This window comes from Lepidochelys kempii, chromosome 11, assembly GCF_965140265.1.
Source record: "Lepidochelys kempii isolate rLepKem1 chromosome 11, rLepKem1.hap2, whole genome shotgun sequence".
Classification (NCBI taxonomy): domain Eukaryota; kingdom Metazoa; phylum Chordata; order Testudines; family Cheloniidae; genus Lepidochelys; species Lepidochelys kempii.
Genome location: NC_133266.1, coordinates 42,582,776 through 42,598,975, shown reverse-complemented (window position 1 = coordinate 42,598,975; position 16,200 = coordinate 42,582,776). Strand labels below are relative to the sequence as shown.

Sequence of the window (16,200 nt, the reverse complement as noted above, 5' to 3'; positions counted from 1 at the left end):
TGGGACAGGTCATGAACGCTTTGAAGGGAATAGCAGAACAATTTCAGTCCGTGGTTTGTCTTGGCATTCAAACTCTGATATGTCAACCTTTCCCTTGGCAGCCAAAGTCAGAGACTCTTAAGTGTTTCTTCTTGGAATAATCTCTTTGCTCCTGATCTGAGGTAGTCAAAGTCCTTTAGTGTTGAACGTGTGTGTAATAGAATCAATACCTTGGAACCTCTTGCACTATATCTTTGCTGCTTTTTCAGCTAAGTGCTTATAGCTAGAGTCACGAGCTCTCCTTTATTGTGTGTGTAGTAGCCAGAAGATCTATCCTGTGGTTGTGAGACAAATTTAGTAAGGGGGAGTGGGATCTCTACCCTTTTGGAACAAGTCTGTAAGCAGTGGATATCAATGACATACATCAGTGACAACGGCCAGTTTAATGGATCTATCTACGAAGAGTTGAGCTGTCTCGTGTCTAAAGGTTAGTGATGTACTAGAGAGAATTCGCATCCAGTGAAAATTTAGGCATTTCCAAAAGTCTCATGACTTTTCACGTCCAAACTGTTTGGAGGAGAAGCAGATTTGATCAGTGCATAGAGCATTCTGTTAATAAAGCTGCCATTGCTTACTTCATCAAAGCAGCAGTTGAAACCACCGTCCATTGGAGCTCTCTAAAGATACTTTTTTCAATGGTATTTTTCTTCAACTTCTGAATCTATTTCTTATGGGGGTTAAATAAACTTATGGGCTGGGAGTATTTGTCATTTTTTAGTTCATGAAGCAGTTTGGTTGCTCCATTTCCTTATCTTCTATCTCTGAATGTTAAAATGGGCTGGCCCTCTACTGACCTGTTGTATCCACAAATACTATCCAGTACCATTCCTGTTCTTGGTTACCTAGAGAAGGAGGCTCTGTCTGTGGATATTTATTTAGTTATTGATCTGCTGGTCTGAAGAAATACAATTGCATTTTCTTTCACCATCCCTTTCTTTTCTTCTGGCTTCTCTTTACATGGTTTTTTTTTTTTTTTTTTTTAAAAACCTGTCTCTGTATCTCATATAAACCAATTCAGACTTATCTTTATAAGTAGATCTTACTCTTCTTTGGTATCTTGATACTTGCAGGGATCCAGATAAGAGACATTTAGTTAGAAACAGTCTGACTTTTGTTTTTGTTTTTCTTCTCAGTAGTGTTCCTGTATTTTTGTTCTGGATTTTTTCCCACCTCTTTGAGATTTTAGATTAATTAAAGAATTGTGGTTTCTCTTTTTATACAGTGACTTCTTGTAAATACAGACAGTAATGAAACTCCTGTGTTAGAGGAGCACTCAAGTAAGACCAGGCAATGGCAAAGAAGCTAAATTAATTCTTTGCATTGGTCCTCACTACAGAAGATGTACAAGATACCCACATCAGAAGTACTGTCCCAAATTGATGTGTCAGTAGAAGAGATTTTAGAATAAATTGATAAATTAAACAATAATAGGTCACCAGGACCAGATGGTATTCATTCAAGAATTCTGAAGGAAGTTAAATAGGAAATTGCAGAACTACAACTGTGGTATGTAGCCTATCACTGAAATCAGCCTCTGTACCAGAGGAAGGTGGCTAATGTAACAACCATTTTTAAAAAGGGCTCTAGAGGAGATCCTAGCAATTACAGGCTGGTAAGCCTAACTTTAGTACAAGGTAAATTGTTAGAAACTATAGTTAGTAAAGAATAGAATTGTCAGATATAGATAAACATGATTTGTTGGAGAAGAATTATTACGGCTTTTGCAAAAGGAAGTCCTGCTTTGCCAATCTATCAGAATTCTTTTCAGGAGTCAACAAGCATGTGGATAAGGATGATTCTGTGGATAGTGTGTGCTTGGAATATCAGAAAGCCTTTGACAAGATCCCTCACCAAAGGCTCTTAAGGAAACTGGGGGCGTTTCTAAACTTACAGAACTGTAGCAGCTATAGCACTTAGTGAAGAAGCTACCTACGCTGACAGGAGAGCATCTCCCTTTGGCGTAGGTACTCCATTTCCCCAAGAGGGGGTAGCTATGTCAAAGGGAGAAGTCCTCCCATCAGCATAGTGCTGTCTACACCGGGAGCTAGGTCAGTATAACTGCGTCACTCATGCTTGCATGAAACTGTGTATTAAATTGAAAAATAGTAGTTCTGAGAAGGAAGGCTGTATTTAGGGAGAGAGAAACTCAAATACTGTATATGCATAAATAGCAAGAATACAGTGCAATCTGAACCTGATCCAGGGTAATGAATGGTATTTTATAATTTGTCCAGACACATTACAAGGGAATAACTGCATTTTGTTTATTTAGCATGCACAATAATTGTTTTCTTTAATTACAGTTCATTGCCATGAAAAGGAGAATGTGATTAAACTGCTCACCTTATGAAATTTGGCTTACATGTGAAATCTGCCAGGTATAGACATGTGTGTCTCTGTCTCTGTCTGTTTAGAGCATTGCTAAGTAAAGTAGCATTTTGGTCTTCTGCTGACGACTTATACATATATAAAGTCTTTAGGTAAATATTGTTATTATTTTATTAATGTTATAGCATTTCTGAAGTGGTATTGAAATGTATATTTTTATAAATATTATTTTTTAAAAAGACGTCTCTTCTGTGGAGATGTGCATAGGCATCGCTAATACACTGACTTGGCTTTAAAGGTAGATCATGAGGAAATCAGGGAATGAGTTGTTTTCCCTAGCTTATTGGTGCTGTGCACTTGTCTCTTTGGATGTTATCTGCTACGCTTTATTTATTTTATTTTTTTTGTATTTGTAAAAACCAGGCATTTGCAATATATTTTTATTCCAATTATAAAAACTGCCTAAGTGATATCTTGTGGAACATGCTTCACAGGTTACACATGTGGTATACAGTTTTTTAATAATTTGTCTTTCGAACTGAGATGCATGCTCAAAATCTGCTATGTGTACCTATTTGGATTTGTGTATCTGTCTCACAGGACTTGTAAAACATACCCTCAAAGCCATATGTGTTGAAATATTACTCCATTGATTATCATAGAATCATAGGACTGTGAGGAACTCGAGAGCTCATCTAGTTTCTAGTTCACTCCCCTGTACTCATGACAGCACTAAGCATTATCTAGACCAGGAGTGGGCAAACTTTTTGGCCTGAGGGCTGCATTGGGTTTTGGAAATTGTATGGCGGGCGAGTTAGGAGAGGGGGGAGTGGCCTGCTTCTCTTCCCCCCCCCCCGTTCCCTGGCCGCCCCCAGAACCCCTGCCCCCTGCTGCCCATTCCAATTCCCCCCTCCTTCCTGACTTCCCTCTGGGACCCCTGCCCCCATTCAACCCCCCTGTTCCTCGCTCTCAGACTGCCCCAACCCCATTCACACCCCCACCACCCCGAACTCCCCTGCCCTCTATCCAAACCCCCATCCTCCCCCCACCCCCTTACCGTGCTGCCTGGAGCACCGGTGGCTGACGGTGCTACAGTCACACCACCCAGCTGGAGCCAGCCACACCACCGCGCAGCACAGAGCACCGGGTCAGGCTGGGCTCTGCAGCTGCGCTGCCCCAGGAGCTCGCAGCCCCGCCGCCCAGAGCATTGCGCTGGCAGTGCAGTGTGCTTAAAAACTGTTATCCTAGTCCCTCTCCTAGTCTTCTCTTCTCCAGACTAAACAAATCCAATTTTTTCAGTCTTCCCTCAGAGGTCGTTTTCTAGACCATTAATCATTTGTCTTGCTCTTCTCTGGACTTTCTCCAATTTGTCCACATCTTTCTTGAAATGTGGTGCCCAGAACTGGACAAAATACTCCAGCTGAGGCCTAATCAGCACAGAGTAGAATGGAAGAATTACTTCTCGTGTCTTGCTTACACCCCTCCTGCTAATACATCCCAGAATGAAGGTCTTTTTTTTTTTTTTTTTTTTGCAACTGTGTTACACTGTTGACTCATATTTAGTTTGTGATCCACTATGACTCCAAGATCCCTTTCCACAGTATTCCTTCCTAAGCAGTCATTTCCCATTTTGTATGTGTGCATTTTGTTTGCATGTATTATCAAATACTTAGCTCACTGCAATCAGAAGAGAGGCAGCGTGGTTCTTGCTAGTAGAATACTAAAATCTTTAGTAATTCTTCCAGCCTAGGCTTTGGAGGTTGATATATTGGTAACTTGTTGCAATTACTTTTAAATATTTTGAGATATCATTTTTTTTTTTAAATCTTATTTCAACCTAGGTAATACAAAGACCTGTGGAATATGAGTGATGACAAACCCTTTTTATGCACTGCCCCTGGATGTGGCCAGGTAATAGGATGCTTTGAATCTATTAATGTTGGTCAAGTAGACAAACACAGGTAAATGTATTTTATGTTAGATTGAAGAGTAGAAATATTTCTTAATGACAGATGCTGGAAAGTTAACTGCATGCTGTAATTATTTTGTAAAGCAGGTGATAGCAAGAATTTTTAAAAAAATTCAAAAACACTGTCTACAGAAGGATAGAGTCTTTAAAAAAGAAAAACCCCACAATTGTCATATCTCTGTCACAAAAAACACTTTGTTTTAGTTCTGCATTTGTAATTTTCTAAATGGAAACAAATAATGCATTAATTTGTGTAATCACATTCTTAACTCTCTAGAAGGAATTAGCAGAAAAACAAGTGCAATACAAAGTGTAATATAGCTCCAGTATTCATGAAATCTGTGGAGGTTAAATGATAGCAGGGTGCTTGTATAGTGAAGCCTGGGGGCATACTTTAAGTTTCAGAAAACATCTCAATTTTCCCCAGTGCACTATAATAATCCAGTACTAGTCTACTGGTTCTAACCATGCTTCAGGAAGAGAGCCTTCCCATTGATTGGCTAGCTTCAGAGAAAATCCCTTACAAACAGGCTGTATAGGGAGCTGAAATCCTATTCTGGTCTTGTGCATTTCCAAATTTCCCTCCCATTTTGAGCTGAACCATAACTTTTTTTTTTTTAAAAGGCTCCAGAGGCAATCCTGACAATTACAGGCTGGTCAGCCTAACTTTAGTACCAGGCAAACTGGTTGAAACTATAGTAAAGAACAGAATTATCAGACACACACATGAACACAATATTTTGGGGAAGGGTCAACACAGCTTTTGTAAAAGGTAAATCATACCCCAGTAACCCTATTAGAATTCTTTGAAGGTGTCTCCAAACATGTGGACAACAGTGATCTGCTCAATATAGTGTACTTGGACTTTCAGAAAGCCTTTGATAAGGTCCCTCACTAAAGGCTCTTTAGCAAAGTAAGCAGTCATGGGACAAGAGGGAAGGTCCTCTCAAGGATGAGTAACTGGTTAAAAGATAGGAAACAAAGGTAAGAATAAATGGTCAGTTTTCACAGTAGAGAGAGGTAAATAGTGAGGTCCCGCAAGGCTAAGTGCTGGAACCAGTGCTGTTCAGTATAACTCATAAATGATCGGGGAAAAAGGCGTGAACAGTGAGGTTGTAAAATGTGGAGACAATATAGAAATTACTCAAGATGCTTAAGTCCAAAGCAGCCTGCTTTGGACTTACAAAGGGATCTCTCAAAACCGTGTGATTGGGCCAGGAAAGAGAAAATGAAATTCACTGTTGATAAATGCAAAGTAATGCACATTGTAAAACATAATTCTAACTACACATATATAATGATGAGTTCAAAATTAGCTATTACCACTCAAGAAAGAGATTTTGTAATTATCCGAGGACAGATCTCTGAAAACATCTGCTCAGTGTGCAGTGGCAGTCAAAAATGCTAACAATGTTAGTAACCATTAGGAAAGTGATAGATAATAAGACAGAAAATATCATAATGTCATAAATTTATCAAATATCATAAATCCATGGTACGCCCACACCTTGAATAATGTGTGTAGTTCTGGTCACCCCATCTGAAAAAAGCTGTATTAGTATTGGAAAAAGTGCAGAGAAGGGCAACAAAAATGATCAGGAGTATGGAACAGCTTCCGTATGAGGAAAGATTAAAAAGACTGGGACTGTTCAGCTTAGCAAAGAGACGACTAAGAGGGGATATGATGGAGAAAGCGAATAAGGAAGTGTTATTTATCCCTTCACATAACACAAGAACTGGGGATCACCAAATGAAATTAGTAGGCAGCAGGTTTAAAACAAACATAAAGAAGTATGTCGTCTTCACACAATGCCTTGTCAACCTGTGGAACTCATTGCCTACGGATCTGAAGGCCAAAAGTATAAGTGGGTTCAGAAGAGAATTAGACAAGTTCATGATGGATGGATTCATCAATGACTGTTAGCCAAGATGGTCAGGGATGCAAACCCATGCTGTGGATGTCCCTAAGGCTCTGACTGCCAGAAGCTGGGAATGGATAACAGAAGATGAACCACTTGATAATTGCCCCATTCTGTTCATCCCCTCTGAAGCTTCTGGCACCGTCTACTGTGAGAGGGCAGGATACTGGGCTAAATGGACCATTGGTCTGACCCAGTATGGCCATTCTTATGTTCATATAATGCCTTCTCAACTCACAACAGGATTGGAAAAGGGGTACTATATTTTGTTCTAGGTTATTAACCTTGTTTTTCTTCCCTTCTGTACTGGTCTGGTCCAGTTTCTATGGTTTTAGGTAATACTTGAGGTTTTCTTGATGCAAACAGTGATGAAATATTCACTTTTATTTTATCTGCTCACAATTTTGTCAGTATCCACTGCGAACTTGCAAGTGGTCCTTCCTGCAGGGGTAGTGAGGAAGACATATGTAGACTTCAGGGGAGGTGCCAGGGTGTGAATCTCCCAACCTGGGTCAGTTTGTAGTTGGAGTGGTAGCCTATACCACGAAATAAAGCACACATTAACTTTAAGGAACAACTAGGGCTTGATAGTTAGATGGACACAACTCTCATAATAGAGTTAAAGTTAATATTTCACATCACATCTGGGCAGCCTGTGGTTAGCTCCTTCTGAGCAGACTGAAGACCTTTTAATTGTTACCTGTTCTTATGATGATTATGTAGGTATGTAATCTGTGGTCAGAAAATGTAGCTGCCCATAGCTGTAGGGGTTTTCCACATGTAGATGAGTGAAATTTTCCACTGTGTTAAATAATATTGAAGTTAATCAGCCATTTTCCTTTAGGCTTGTCTTCTTTGTTTCTTACTATGTACTAATGACTGCTCAAGTTATGCTTACTCTGTAAGGAAAAGTCATTGCATTCTTGCAGATAGTGGGGTTTGGTTTGTGTGGGGATTTTTGTTTTTTGTACAATCTTGCTTTATAGAAGCAAAAATATTTATTTTAGTACATCTCTAGGATTTGTTCTTAGTCTTGTACGGTACCATTTGTGTGGCAGTGTCTAAGTACTGAGTGGTAACGTTGACTCTGAATTTGATTTCTTGTCAGTTTAAGTGAGACTGATCATCATTTCAACATCAAATTGTGTATTTAACTTCTGATTGTAATGTTTATAATTGAGAGATTCAGGGAGGTGAATGTTCTTTGATTTTTTTTAAAGGGAATTTTAGAGTATTACATTTAAGAGTTCAGCTTACTTTTATTTTTGAAAGAATGTTATGGCTTATATTTGAAAGAAATCAAGAGTAATCCTAATCTGAAACATTGTTCTTTCAAATAATTTCTGCTTAGCTTTTTGGGCTCTATGCCATGGAGTTAGAGACTGAGAAAACTCAATTGTGTGGCAGGTTTCAGAAGTAACACATGTGATGTGAATTTTATAAAAAATGGAAGTATACAGTCGTAGAGATCAATGAGAATTGTGGTTTTTGTCGTCGTGGTAAATGCTGTAGCTTCTTGCATGCACAGTGAGCAGGTAAAATATGTGCTCGTTGCTGCTGTACAATAAAGGGAAAACCAACCTGCACTATGCCTTGCTCTAGCAGTGCCACCGGTCCCTCATTTTCATGAGCACTGAAATATTCACCATGTTTTAAATAAAAATAGATTTAAGGGACATCATCAATTTAAAAATGAAATTTCTCTCTGAATATTTTACCTGTTAACAGGAATCCTTGAGGATTGATATAATTGAAAGGGAGTAGAAGAAAATGTTTTGTGCATTTGACAAAATAGTTACATTGTTTAACAATTTTCTCTGTAAAGTTGATCAGTTTCCACTTTGGTTTGTTAGGATATTTTACATTTTTAAAAAAAGTAATATGTAGAGTTGGGGTCGGGGCAGGTAGACAATAATACCTGAAAGTACTTTTAGCTAATTTTAAAAAAAAAACTGACTAGCACTCAAGTTGATAGCATCTCTTCAAGAATTTAATTTTTTAAAAATTCAGTGATTTAAAAAATCCATATTAACTGAGAAAAATAAACTAAATGCTCAAAACTTCATTAGCCCAGAGTTGTTTGCCTTCACTTGTCTTGTGCCCTTTCAGAATGTGGAGAGTGGCAAATTTAAACTTCTGAAAACCCACAGTGCAGGGTTAAGGGTACATTCTATCCCAACAATATAACCTTTACTGTACTTTCACTAGAGCTGGCAGTAGGGTAGTGCAAAGGTTAATAAACTGTCAAGGGAAGTGGAGGATTGTCCATCTTTTGATCTTTTAAAATTAAGACTGGTTTATTTTCTGGAAGATGGTTTAGTCAAACGCAAGGCATTAGGCTCAGTGCAGCAGTAACTGGATGAAATTCTCTGGCCTGTGTCATACTGGAAGTCAGAATCTCTGTTCTAATGGCCCTTTCTGGCCTTAAAAATCTCTGAATCTATACTATGTAGATCTGAGAAAGGACTAAGCATGTCCCATTGTTTGTGTTAAATGCCAGAAGTCAAATATGTGGAACTTATCTGCATGGACTTATCTGCTATATTCACTGTGTTAGGTGTACTTGTTTTGAATGGTGGAGGGATTAATTGGAACAACTTGGTAGAGCTGTGTCTGTGATATAAAGAGAGGTGCAGGTATACCTTGAGGGATCAAGTATGCTTCACTTCAGCACTGAGTTTTATAGATTGTCAGTAGAGTTGTGCCAGTTACCTTGTTATGAAGATTATCAGCAGTGTAATGGCATACATGACAGTGGTGTCCAGGGCTTTCTGAGGGATAAGTGAAGGTAATGTCTCAGAGCAAATCCTTAGGACAAGGTTGAAAGTGTGGTAACATTTTTTGCAAATCTGGGGTGGTTTGTGTGGAGTAAACTCAGCGTTTGAGTGTAGACCAAGGGTAGGTAGGTAGTTTCCTACACCTGATGTAAACCCAAGGTTTGCCTTGGAAAAGAGAAGGTACTAGACTTTATCCTACTGTGCTTGTATGCTCTGTTCCCAAGTGTTCTGAAGCATCTATGCTATGAATGTATGTAATTGGAATCGCTCTAAAAGAGCAGTGTTAAGATTGCATTGCAGGGGTGGCATGTACCTTAACTTTGTGTTTTCAGAGGTTTAAGTTGAGCCATTTTCCATATTCTGGAAGGGCACAAAGTGTGACTGGGAAACATTAACTCTGCTTTAATGAAGTTTCGGTGAATTTAACTTCCTTTGAATTTAAAAAAAAAAGCACAATAATTCCTCAGTGTGCTCGTGTACCACAGCCCAGGTCTCCACCTCCATTGCCTCTATCTCCTTATCCCAGCCGCAGAATACACTGGCCGCACATTAGTGTCTTCAGTGCCCTTACATCATCTCCTCATCTCTCTGCCTGCCTGGCACAGCTTGGTTCTCTCTCCTCAGCCCTCCTGACCACAGAGAAGCAGGCATTAGCATGGAACATGCAGTTTGAGAAACTGGGGAAAGGATGCAGCAACGGTGCAAGGACTAACGTAGAGTTGGGAGAGGGGAGCATTTTTTGAAGGGAGGAGTGAGGTCATCAGAGGAAGGATGATCCAGTGGTTAGGACTGGGGATTTGAGAGACCCAGTTTCAATTCCCCGCTTCACCATAAACTTCCTGTGTGACCTTTGACCAGTCACTTTGTGTCTCTGAGTCTCAGTTCCCTATCTGTAAAATGGGAATGATACCACTTCCTTACTTCACAGAGGTGTTGTGAATGTAAATACAGTAGCTCCTCACTTAACGTTGTAGTTATGTTCCTAAAAGATGCGACTTTAAGTGAAACGATGTTAAGCGAATTCAATTTCCCCATAAGAATTAATGTAAATGGGGCGGGTTAGGTTCCAGGGAAATTTTTTTTTTTGCCAGACAAAAGACCCCGCCCCGCCGCCCCCCCTCCCCACACACACAGTATAAGTTTTAAACAAACAATTTAATACTGTACACAGCGATGATGATTGTGAAGCTTGGTTGAGGTGATGGAGTCAGAGGGTGGGATATTTCCCAGGGAATGACTTACTGCTAAATGATGAACTAACAAGTGGCTGAGCCCTCAAGGGTTAACTCGTTGTTAATGTAGCTCACACTCTACAAGGCAGCACAAATGGAGGGGAGACAGCATGGCAAACAGAGACCCACACCCCTCTGTGAGAGAGAGAGATGCGCATTTCCACTTCAAGTGGGCTGACACCACTCTTAAGTACACTACCTTGTCAAGTTAATCAGCAAGCTGATACCGCAGCAGCTGCTGCCAGGAAGCTCCCTAAGTCCTGAACCCTGTCATGTGTCCCCCCTGCTCTATGGAGATGGGGTAAGCGGGGTGCAGGAGCAGGGAGCCCCCCTCTCCTACCCCTGCTCCCACCCCCCAGCAAGCAGGAGGCTCTGGAGAGCAGCTCCAAGGCAGAGGGCAGGAGCAGCACATGGCAGTGGGGGGAGGGACAGCTGAACTGCTAGCAATTGATAGCCTGCTGGGCGGCTGCTGCACAGGGAACTTAGGGGAGCGGGGAGCTGATAGGGGGGCTGCCGGTCCACCCTGGTTCCAAGCCCTCACCAGCTAGCTCCACCGGGCTGCTCTTCCTGCAAGCAGTGGACAAAGCAGGCGGCTGCCAAACAACCTTATAAGGGAGCATTGCACAACTTTAAATGAGCATGTTCCCTAATTGATCAGCAACATAACAAAACAATGTTAACCGGGACGACTTTAAGTGAGGAGTTACTGTAGTTAAAGATTGAGGCACTCGGATACTACAGTGATAGGAGCCATGTAAGTACGTATAATTTATGTTAATATTGATGGATGTGGGGTTTTGGTGGGGGCAGAGCTGAAGCCACTACAGTATCACCTGCTGCACATCTCTGACCCCCCTTTCACTCCACTCTTTCCTGCACTATTCCAACCCCCCCCCCCCTTACTGCTCCAAGCCCCATATTCCTCCAAGCTGCTCAGACTCTTCTATTACTGCTCTGACACTGCTCTATCTCCTCCAACATTCCCTCCATATGCCTGCTGCTTTGAGCCCTTTCCACACATTTACCAGCTCCACCCTTCTCCTTGGCACTCCGTGCCCCTGGTGATCTTGGAGGGGCTATAGGCAGGTGGGAAGGTGGTGGGACTATGAGGATTCCATCAGCTGAAACCAGGAGGAGGCAGGTGGGTGGAGAAAAAGTATCTACCCCAAATCTGACCATAGTGTATGGGGAAGAGGCTCTAGACATCCATCGTCAGCAGAGGATCCAGATCTTGGCTCTTACGTGGTGAGGCAAGGACTTAGACTTCCCCATGAAGGGCTGGAACCCCCCAGGTCCTGGCTTACATGCAGAGTGGGAGGGACAGGGGCTAAGACCCCCTCTGAGAGGCAGGAGCCCCCTGGTTCCTTGAGCTTACCTAGCCCCCAGCTGTGGGGCTGTGAATGAGAGGAATCTCCCTCTCCACCCCCCTCCACCCTCCTTCTACTCCCACTACCTGGCCCGGGCAGGGCTAGGGGAGGGGAGAATGTGGGGCAAACCAGCATTTGAATTATCCTTGGTATGTTTGGGTCCCTCAGTAGCTGTGCCAGAATACAGCCCTAAGGGGAAAAGCCCACCTCCGAACCTCACAATTCCTGTCCTGCTCCAGCCCTTCCCCCCCATTCTCCTTCACTGCTCTGACACCTCCCCTGAACACACATTCCTCAGCGGTGTCCCAGCAAAGTAATAAGAATTTGAAAAAATTGTGAAAAGCTCCTGAGAGTGAGTTGTGTAGTAGATACCCCTTGACCAATGACACATTGACTTGCTATCCTTTTGATCACACTCAGTTCCATTGGTCAGGAAACAAAGACTGACTTGTGATTTAGTTATTCTGTCTAGTGGTCTTTCATCTTCTCTCTATTTAATTAATGGTCATTTCCTGGACAATATTTCTAAAGTAAAATCAGAATCTGCATGTGGATTTTAGAGCAATTTAAAATATTGTTCTTAAACCAGAAACATTGGTCTTGGTAAAACTTCCAAAAGCAGCCCTGCATATACGGGCAAAGAGCAAGGATGTGCACAATGCACATTCTCTGAAAGCTGCCAAAGGCAGGGGTAGAACTCAAAATAGATGAGTACAATGAACACATCATGTTTCCTGAAGCCTTCTAGTTATTGTGACAACAGCCTGCCTGGCACCCTTGCTGGACATGTGCATTTCCATCTCTTTGGCTCATCAGTTTTGGCAAAAACCATTCTGGAGATCTAAACTCTGTCAATAACTTTTTCAGTATTGTATTGACTGGGTGCCATATGCTAGCTAAATTAAGTGTTGAGTGAATGAGATCAGTTTGGGGCTGTTGGAGCCATAATCTGAGTTCCAGGTGTGTGCAAAAAAAAAAAAAAAAGATTTTATAAAAAGCTGAGGGATTGTATCTTTGGGGACCCCCCCCCCTGCTTAAATGACCCTTTTATGGATAATTAACCCTACTCTACAGATCCATGCGGCACAGCAAAGACAATCCAAATAGGCATGTGGATTTTAGAGTATTCACAGTGGTCAACCCTTAAACAAAAAGCCATGTTCAACCTTAACCATGTTCAACTTTAGCTATGGCAGCGAACCCACTCTTCTGTAATTGCAAAAACCACAGAGGTTACTGTGCTCAAAGACAATAAATGTTTATAATACTCCCTTTGTGTCAAACGTGTATCTTGACTTTTTGATGACTGTAGGGTTCTTCACAGTATCAGAAAGTAAAAATTTGTTTTATGTTGATTTTTACTGACTCATAGTGTTGTTACTTAATTACTGTGGACATTCATTATCAGTATTGTGTGTATATATATATTTTAGTTAACTCTTTCTGACCACTTGATGGGAGAATATTATATCCAGCATTAACAAGAACAGATGTGTATGTTTAAAAAAAATCAACTGATATTTTGGTGATAATGATGGTTTTACATGCTGTGAAAATGACTTTCCATATAATTACGTTCACTTTGGTCAAATTCAAAGTTTTAACTGTACTTTAAAACTTTTTGCTACAGCGTTTTACCAACGAGGATCATTTGGCTGTCCATAAACATAAACATGAGATGACACTGAAATTTGGTCCAGCTCGTAATGACAGTGTCATTGTGGCTGGTTAGTATATACTTTTATTAATAAATTATCCATCTTTCTCCTGGAATGTGCACAAATTTTGTGGGGTTTTGTACATGATATAACTTCTGTAGACTGGTGAAAGAAAATACCAAAGAATTCCTGTATGGTAAAGATTTGCAACATGTATTCATTATCCATTTCTATACATTTCTATCTAAATCACCTCTCTTCGCGTGATATATATATATATAGAATAAATACAGGATTGTCAGTATTGCAATAGTTGGTTCTTATATGAATGCTTACATAAGTTAAAGCACATACTGTATAACCTTTTATGTCTAACCTCATCTGACACTTAAACGCTTCCCCAAGGTCTTGGTTGCCCTTATAGTTTACATGTATGTTGAAATAGTTTTTTTCTAAAAATACTACACATTTTACAGACTTCAGTTGTCTCAAGAAAATCAATCAATAGTATTGTAAATATTTTAAAATAAATAGTTTTGTTATAAAGAAGACAAGCCTTTTAATTTTGTCTAAGTCAAAACTACTTATTTACAATATCTGAAATCAATATTTCACCTCTGAATCCCTTTGCCTTTCTTGGTCAGTCAGAATCTTATTTTCTTATTATTGTTTTATTTCTTTAAAAAGTTCCTCTCTAAATTTGTTAAGTCTATGGCTCTTAGACACAGAACAAACATGAATGAACCATTAATCTGTAAATTTTGCTAAGTAAGCTCCTCTTGAACTTCTTGGGGATAGAGCATATACTACACTATGGATATAGTCAAAACATTTTCCATTGGTGGAGCAGTCTAATTGTACAAATGCACTAGCCCCTCTTTCCAACCTTCTGTTATCCCAAGTTGCTAATTTATTAGGAGAGGCAGACAAATGGAATTCTACAATTAAAAAAACTGGCAGACTTTTAAATACCATAAATGCTATCTGCAGTGTGTGCAGTTTGTGGGGGACATCTATCCGGCAATCAGGTGAGTGTCAGTGAAACAATGAGAGAGTTCTTTATCTGCCTTCCCAAGTGCACTACAGTACTTCCATGATCTTCACCGACTGTCATCCACGAACTCCCCTTGAAATTAGTGGAACCTTGTGTAATGTTATCTCCTATATTTATAATACATACTGGACAGTAAAACAGCTTACTTTCCCCTGACAGTGCATAAATTCATAGATTCATAGATATTTAGGTCAGAAGGGACCATTATGATCATCTAGTCTGACCTCCTGCACAATGCAGGCCACAGAATTTCACCCACCACTCCTAAAAAAGACCTCACACCTATATCTGTGCTATTGAAGTCCTCAAATTGTAGTTTGAAGACCTCAAGGAGCAGAGAATCCTCCAGCAAGTGACCCGTGCCCCATGCTACAGAGGAAGGCGAAAAACCTCCAGGGCCTTCCAATCTGCCCTGGAGGAAAATTCCTTCCCGACCCCAAATATGGCGATCAGCTAAACCCTGAGCATATGGGCAAGATTCATCAGCCAGATACTACAGAAAATTCTTTCCCGGGTAACTTGGATCTTACCCCATCTAAAAACCCATCACAGGCCATTGGGCCTATTTACCATGAATATTTAATTACCAAAACCATGTTATCCCATCATACCATCTCCTCCATAAACTTATCGAGTTTAATCTTAAAGCAAGATAGATCTTTTGCCCCCACTACTTCCCTCGGAAGGCTATTCCAAAAACTTCACTCCTCTGATGGTTAGAAACCTTCGTCTAATTTCTAATCTAAATTTCCTAGTGGCCAGTTTATATCCATTTGTTCTTGTGTCCACATTGGTATTGAGTTTAAATAATTCCTCTCCCTCTCTGGTATTTATCCCTCTGATATATTTATAGAGAGCAATCATATCTCCCCTCAACCTTCTTTTAGTTAGGCTAAACAAGCCAAGCTCCCTGAGTCTCCTTTCATAAGACAAGTTTTCCATTCCTCGGATCATCCTAGTAGCCCTTCTCTGTACCTGTTCCAGTTTGAATTCATCCTTCTTAAACATGGGAGACCAGAACTGCACACAGTATTCCAGGTGAGGTCTCACCAGTGCCTTATATAACGGTACTAAAACCTACTTATCCCTACTGGAAATACCTCTCCTGATGCATCCCAAGACGACATTAGCTTTTTTCACAGCCATATCACATTGGCAGCTCATAGTCAACCTATGATCAACCAATACTCCAAGGTCCTTTTCCTCCTCCGTTACTTCTAGTTGATGCGTCCCTAGCTTATAACTAAAATTCTTGTTATTAATCCCTAAATGCATGACCTTACACTTCTCACTATTAAATTTCATCCTATTCCTCCAGTTTACAAGGTCATCCAGATCCTCCTGTAGGGTATCCCTGTCCTTCTCTAAATTAGCAATACCTCCCAGCTTTGTATCATCTGCAAACTTTATTAGCACACTCCCACTTTTTGTGCCCAGGTCAGTAATAAAAAGATTAAATAAGATTGGTCCCAAAACTGATCCTTGAGGAACTCCACTGGTAACCTCCCTCCAACTTGACAGTTCACCTTTCAGTAGGACCCGTTGTAGTCTCCCCTTTAACCAATTCCCTATCCACCTTTCAATTTTCCTATTGATGCCCATCTTATCCAATTTAACTAATAATTCCCCATGTGGCACAGTATCAAATGCCTTACTAAAATCTAAATAAATTAGATCCACTGCATTTCCTTTATCTAAAAAATCTGTTACTCTCTCAAAGAAGGAAATCAGGTTGGTTTGGCACGATCTACCTTTTGTAAAACCATGTTGTATTTTGTCCCATTTACCATTGACTTCAATGTCCTTAACTACCTTCTCCTTCAAAATTTTTTCCAAGACCTTGCATACTACAGATGT

At 40.5% G+C, this 16,200-nt stretch overlaps 1 protein-coding gene across 4 annotated transcripts in view; it reads left to right on the top strand.

Moving 5' to 3' along the window:
- ATF2 (activating transcription factor 2) overlaps nucleotides 1-16,200 on the top strand; it is a 97,128-nt gene that overhangs the window by 13,643 nt on the left and 67,285 nt on the right. For all 4 annotated transcript variants that reach the window (XR_012154299.1, XM_073305922.1, XM_073305923.1 and 1 more), the window contains exons 3-5: nucleotides 2,343-2,417; nucleotides 4,209-4,278; nucleotides 13,262-13,358. Coding sequence is in view for 3 of the 4 variants with exons in the window: in XM_073305922.1 (XP_073162023.1) it covers nucleotides 4,231-4,278; nucleotides 13,262-13,358 (145 nt within the window). In the remaining variant the exon portion in view is untranslated. The remainder of the gene's footprint in view (nucleotides 1-2,342; nucleotides 2,418-4,208; nucleotides 4,279-13,261; nucleotides 13,359-16,200) is intronic.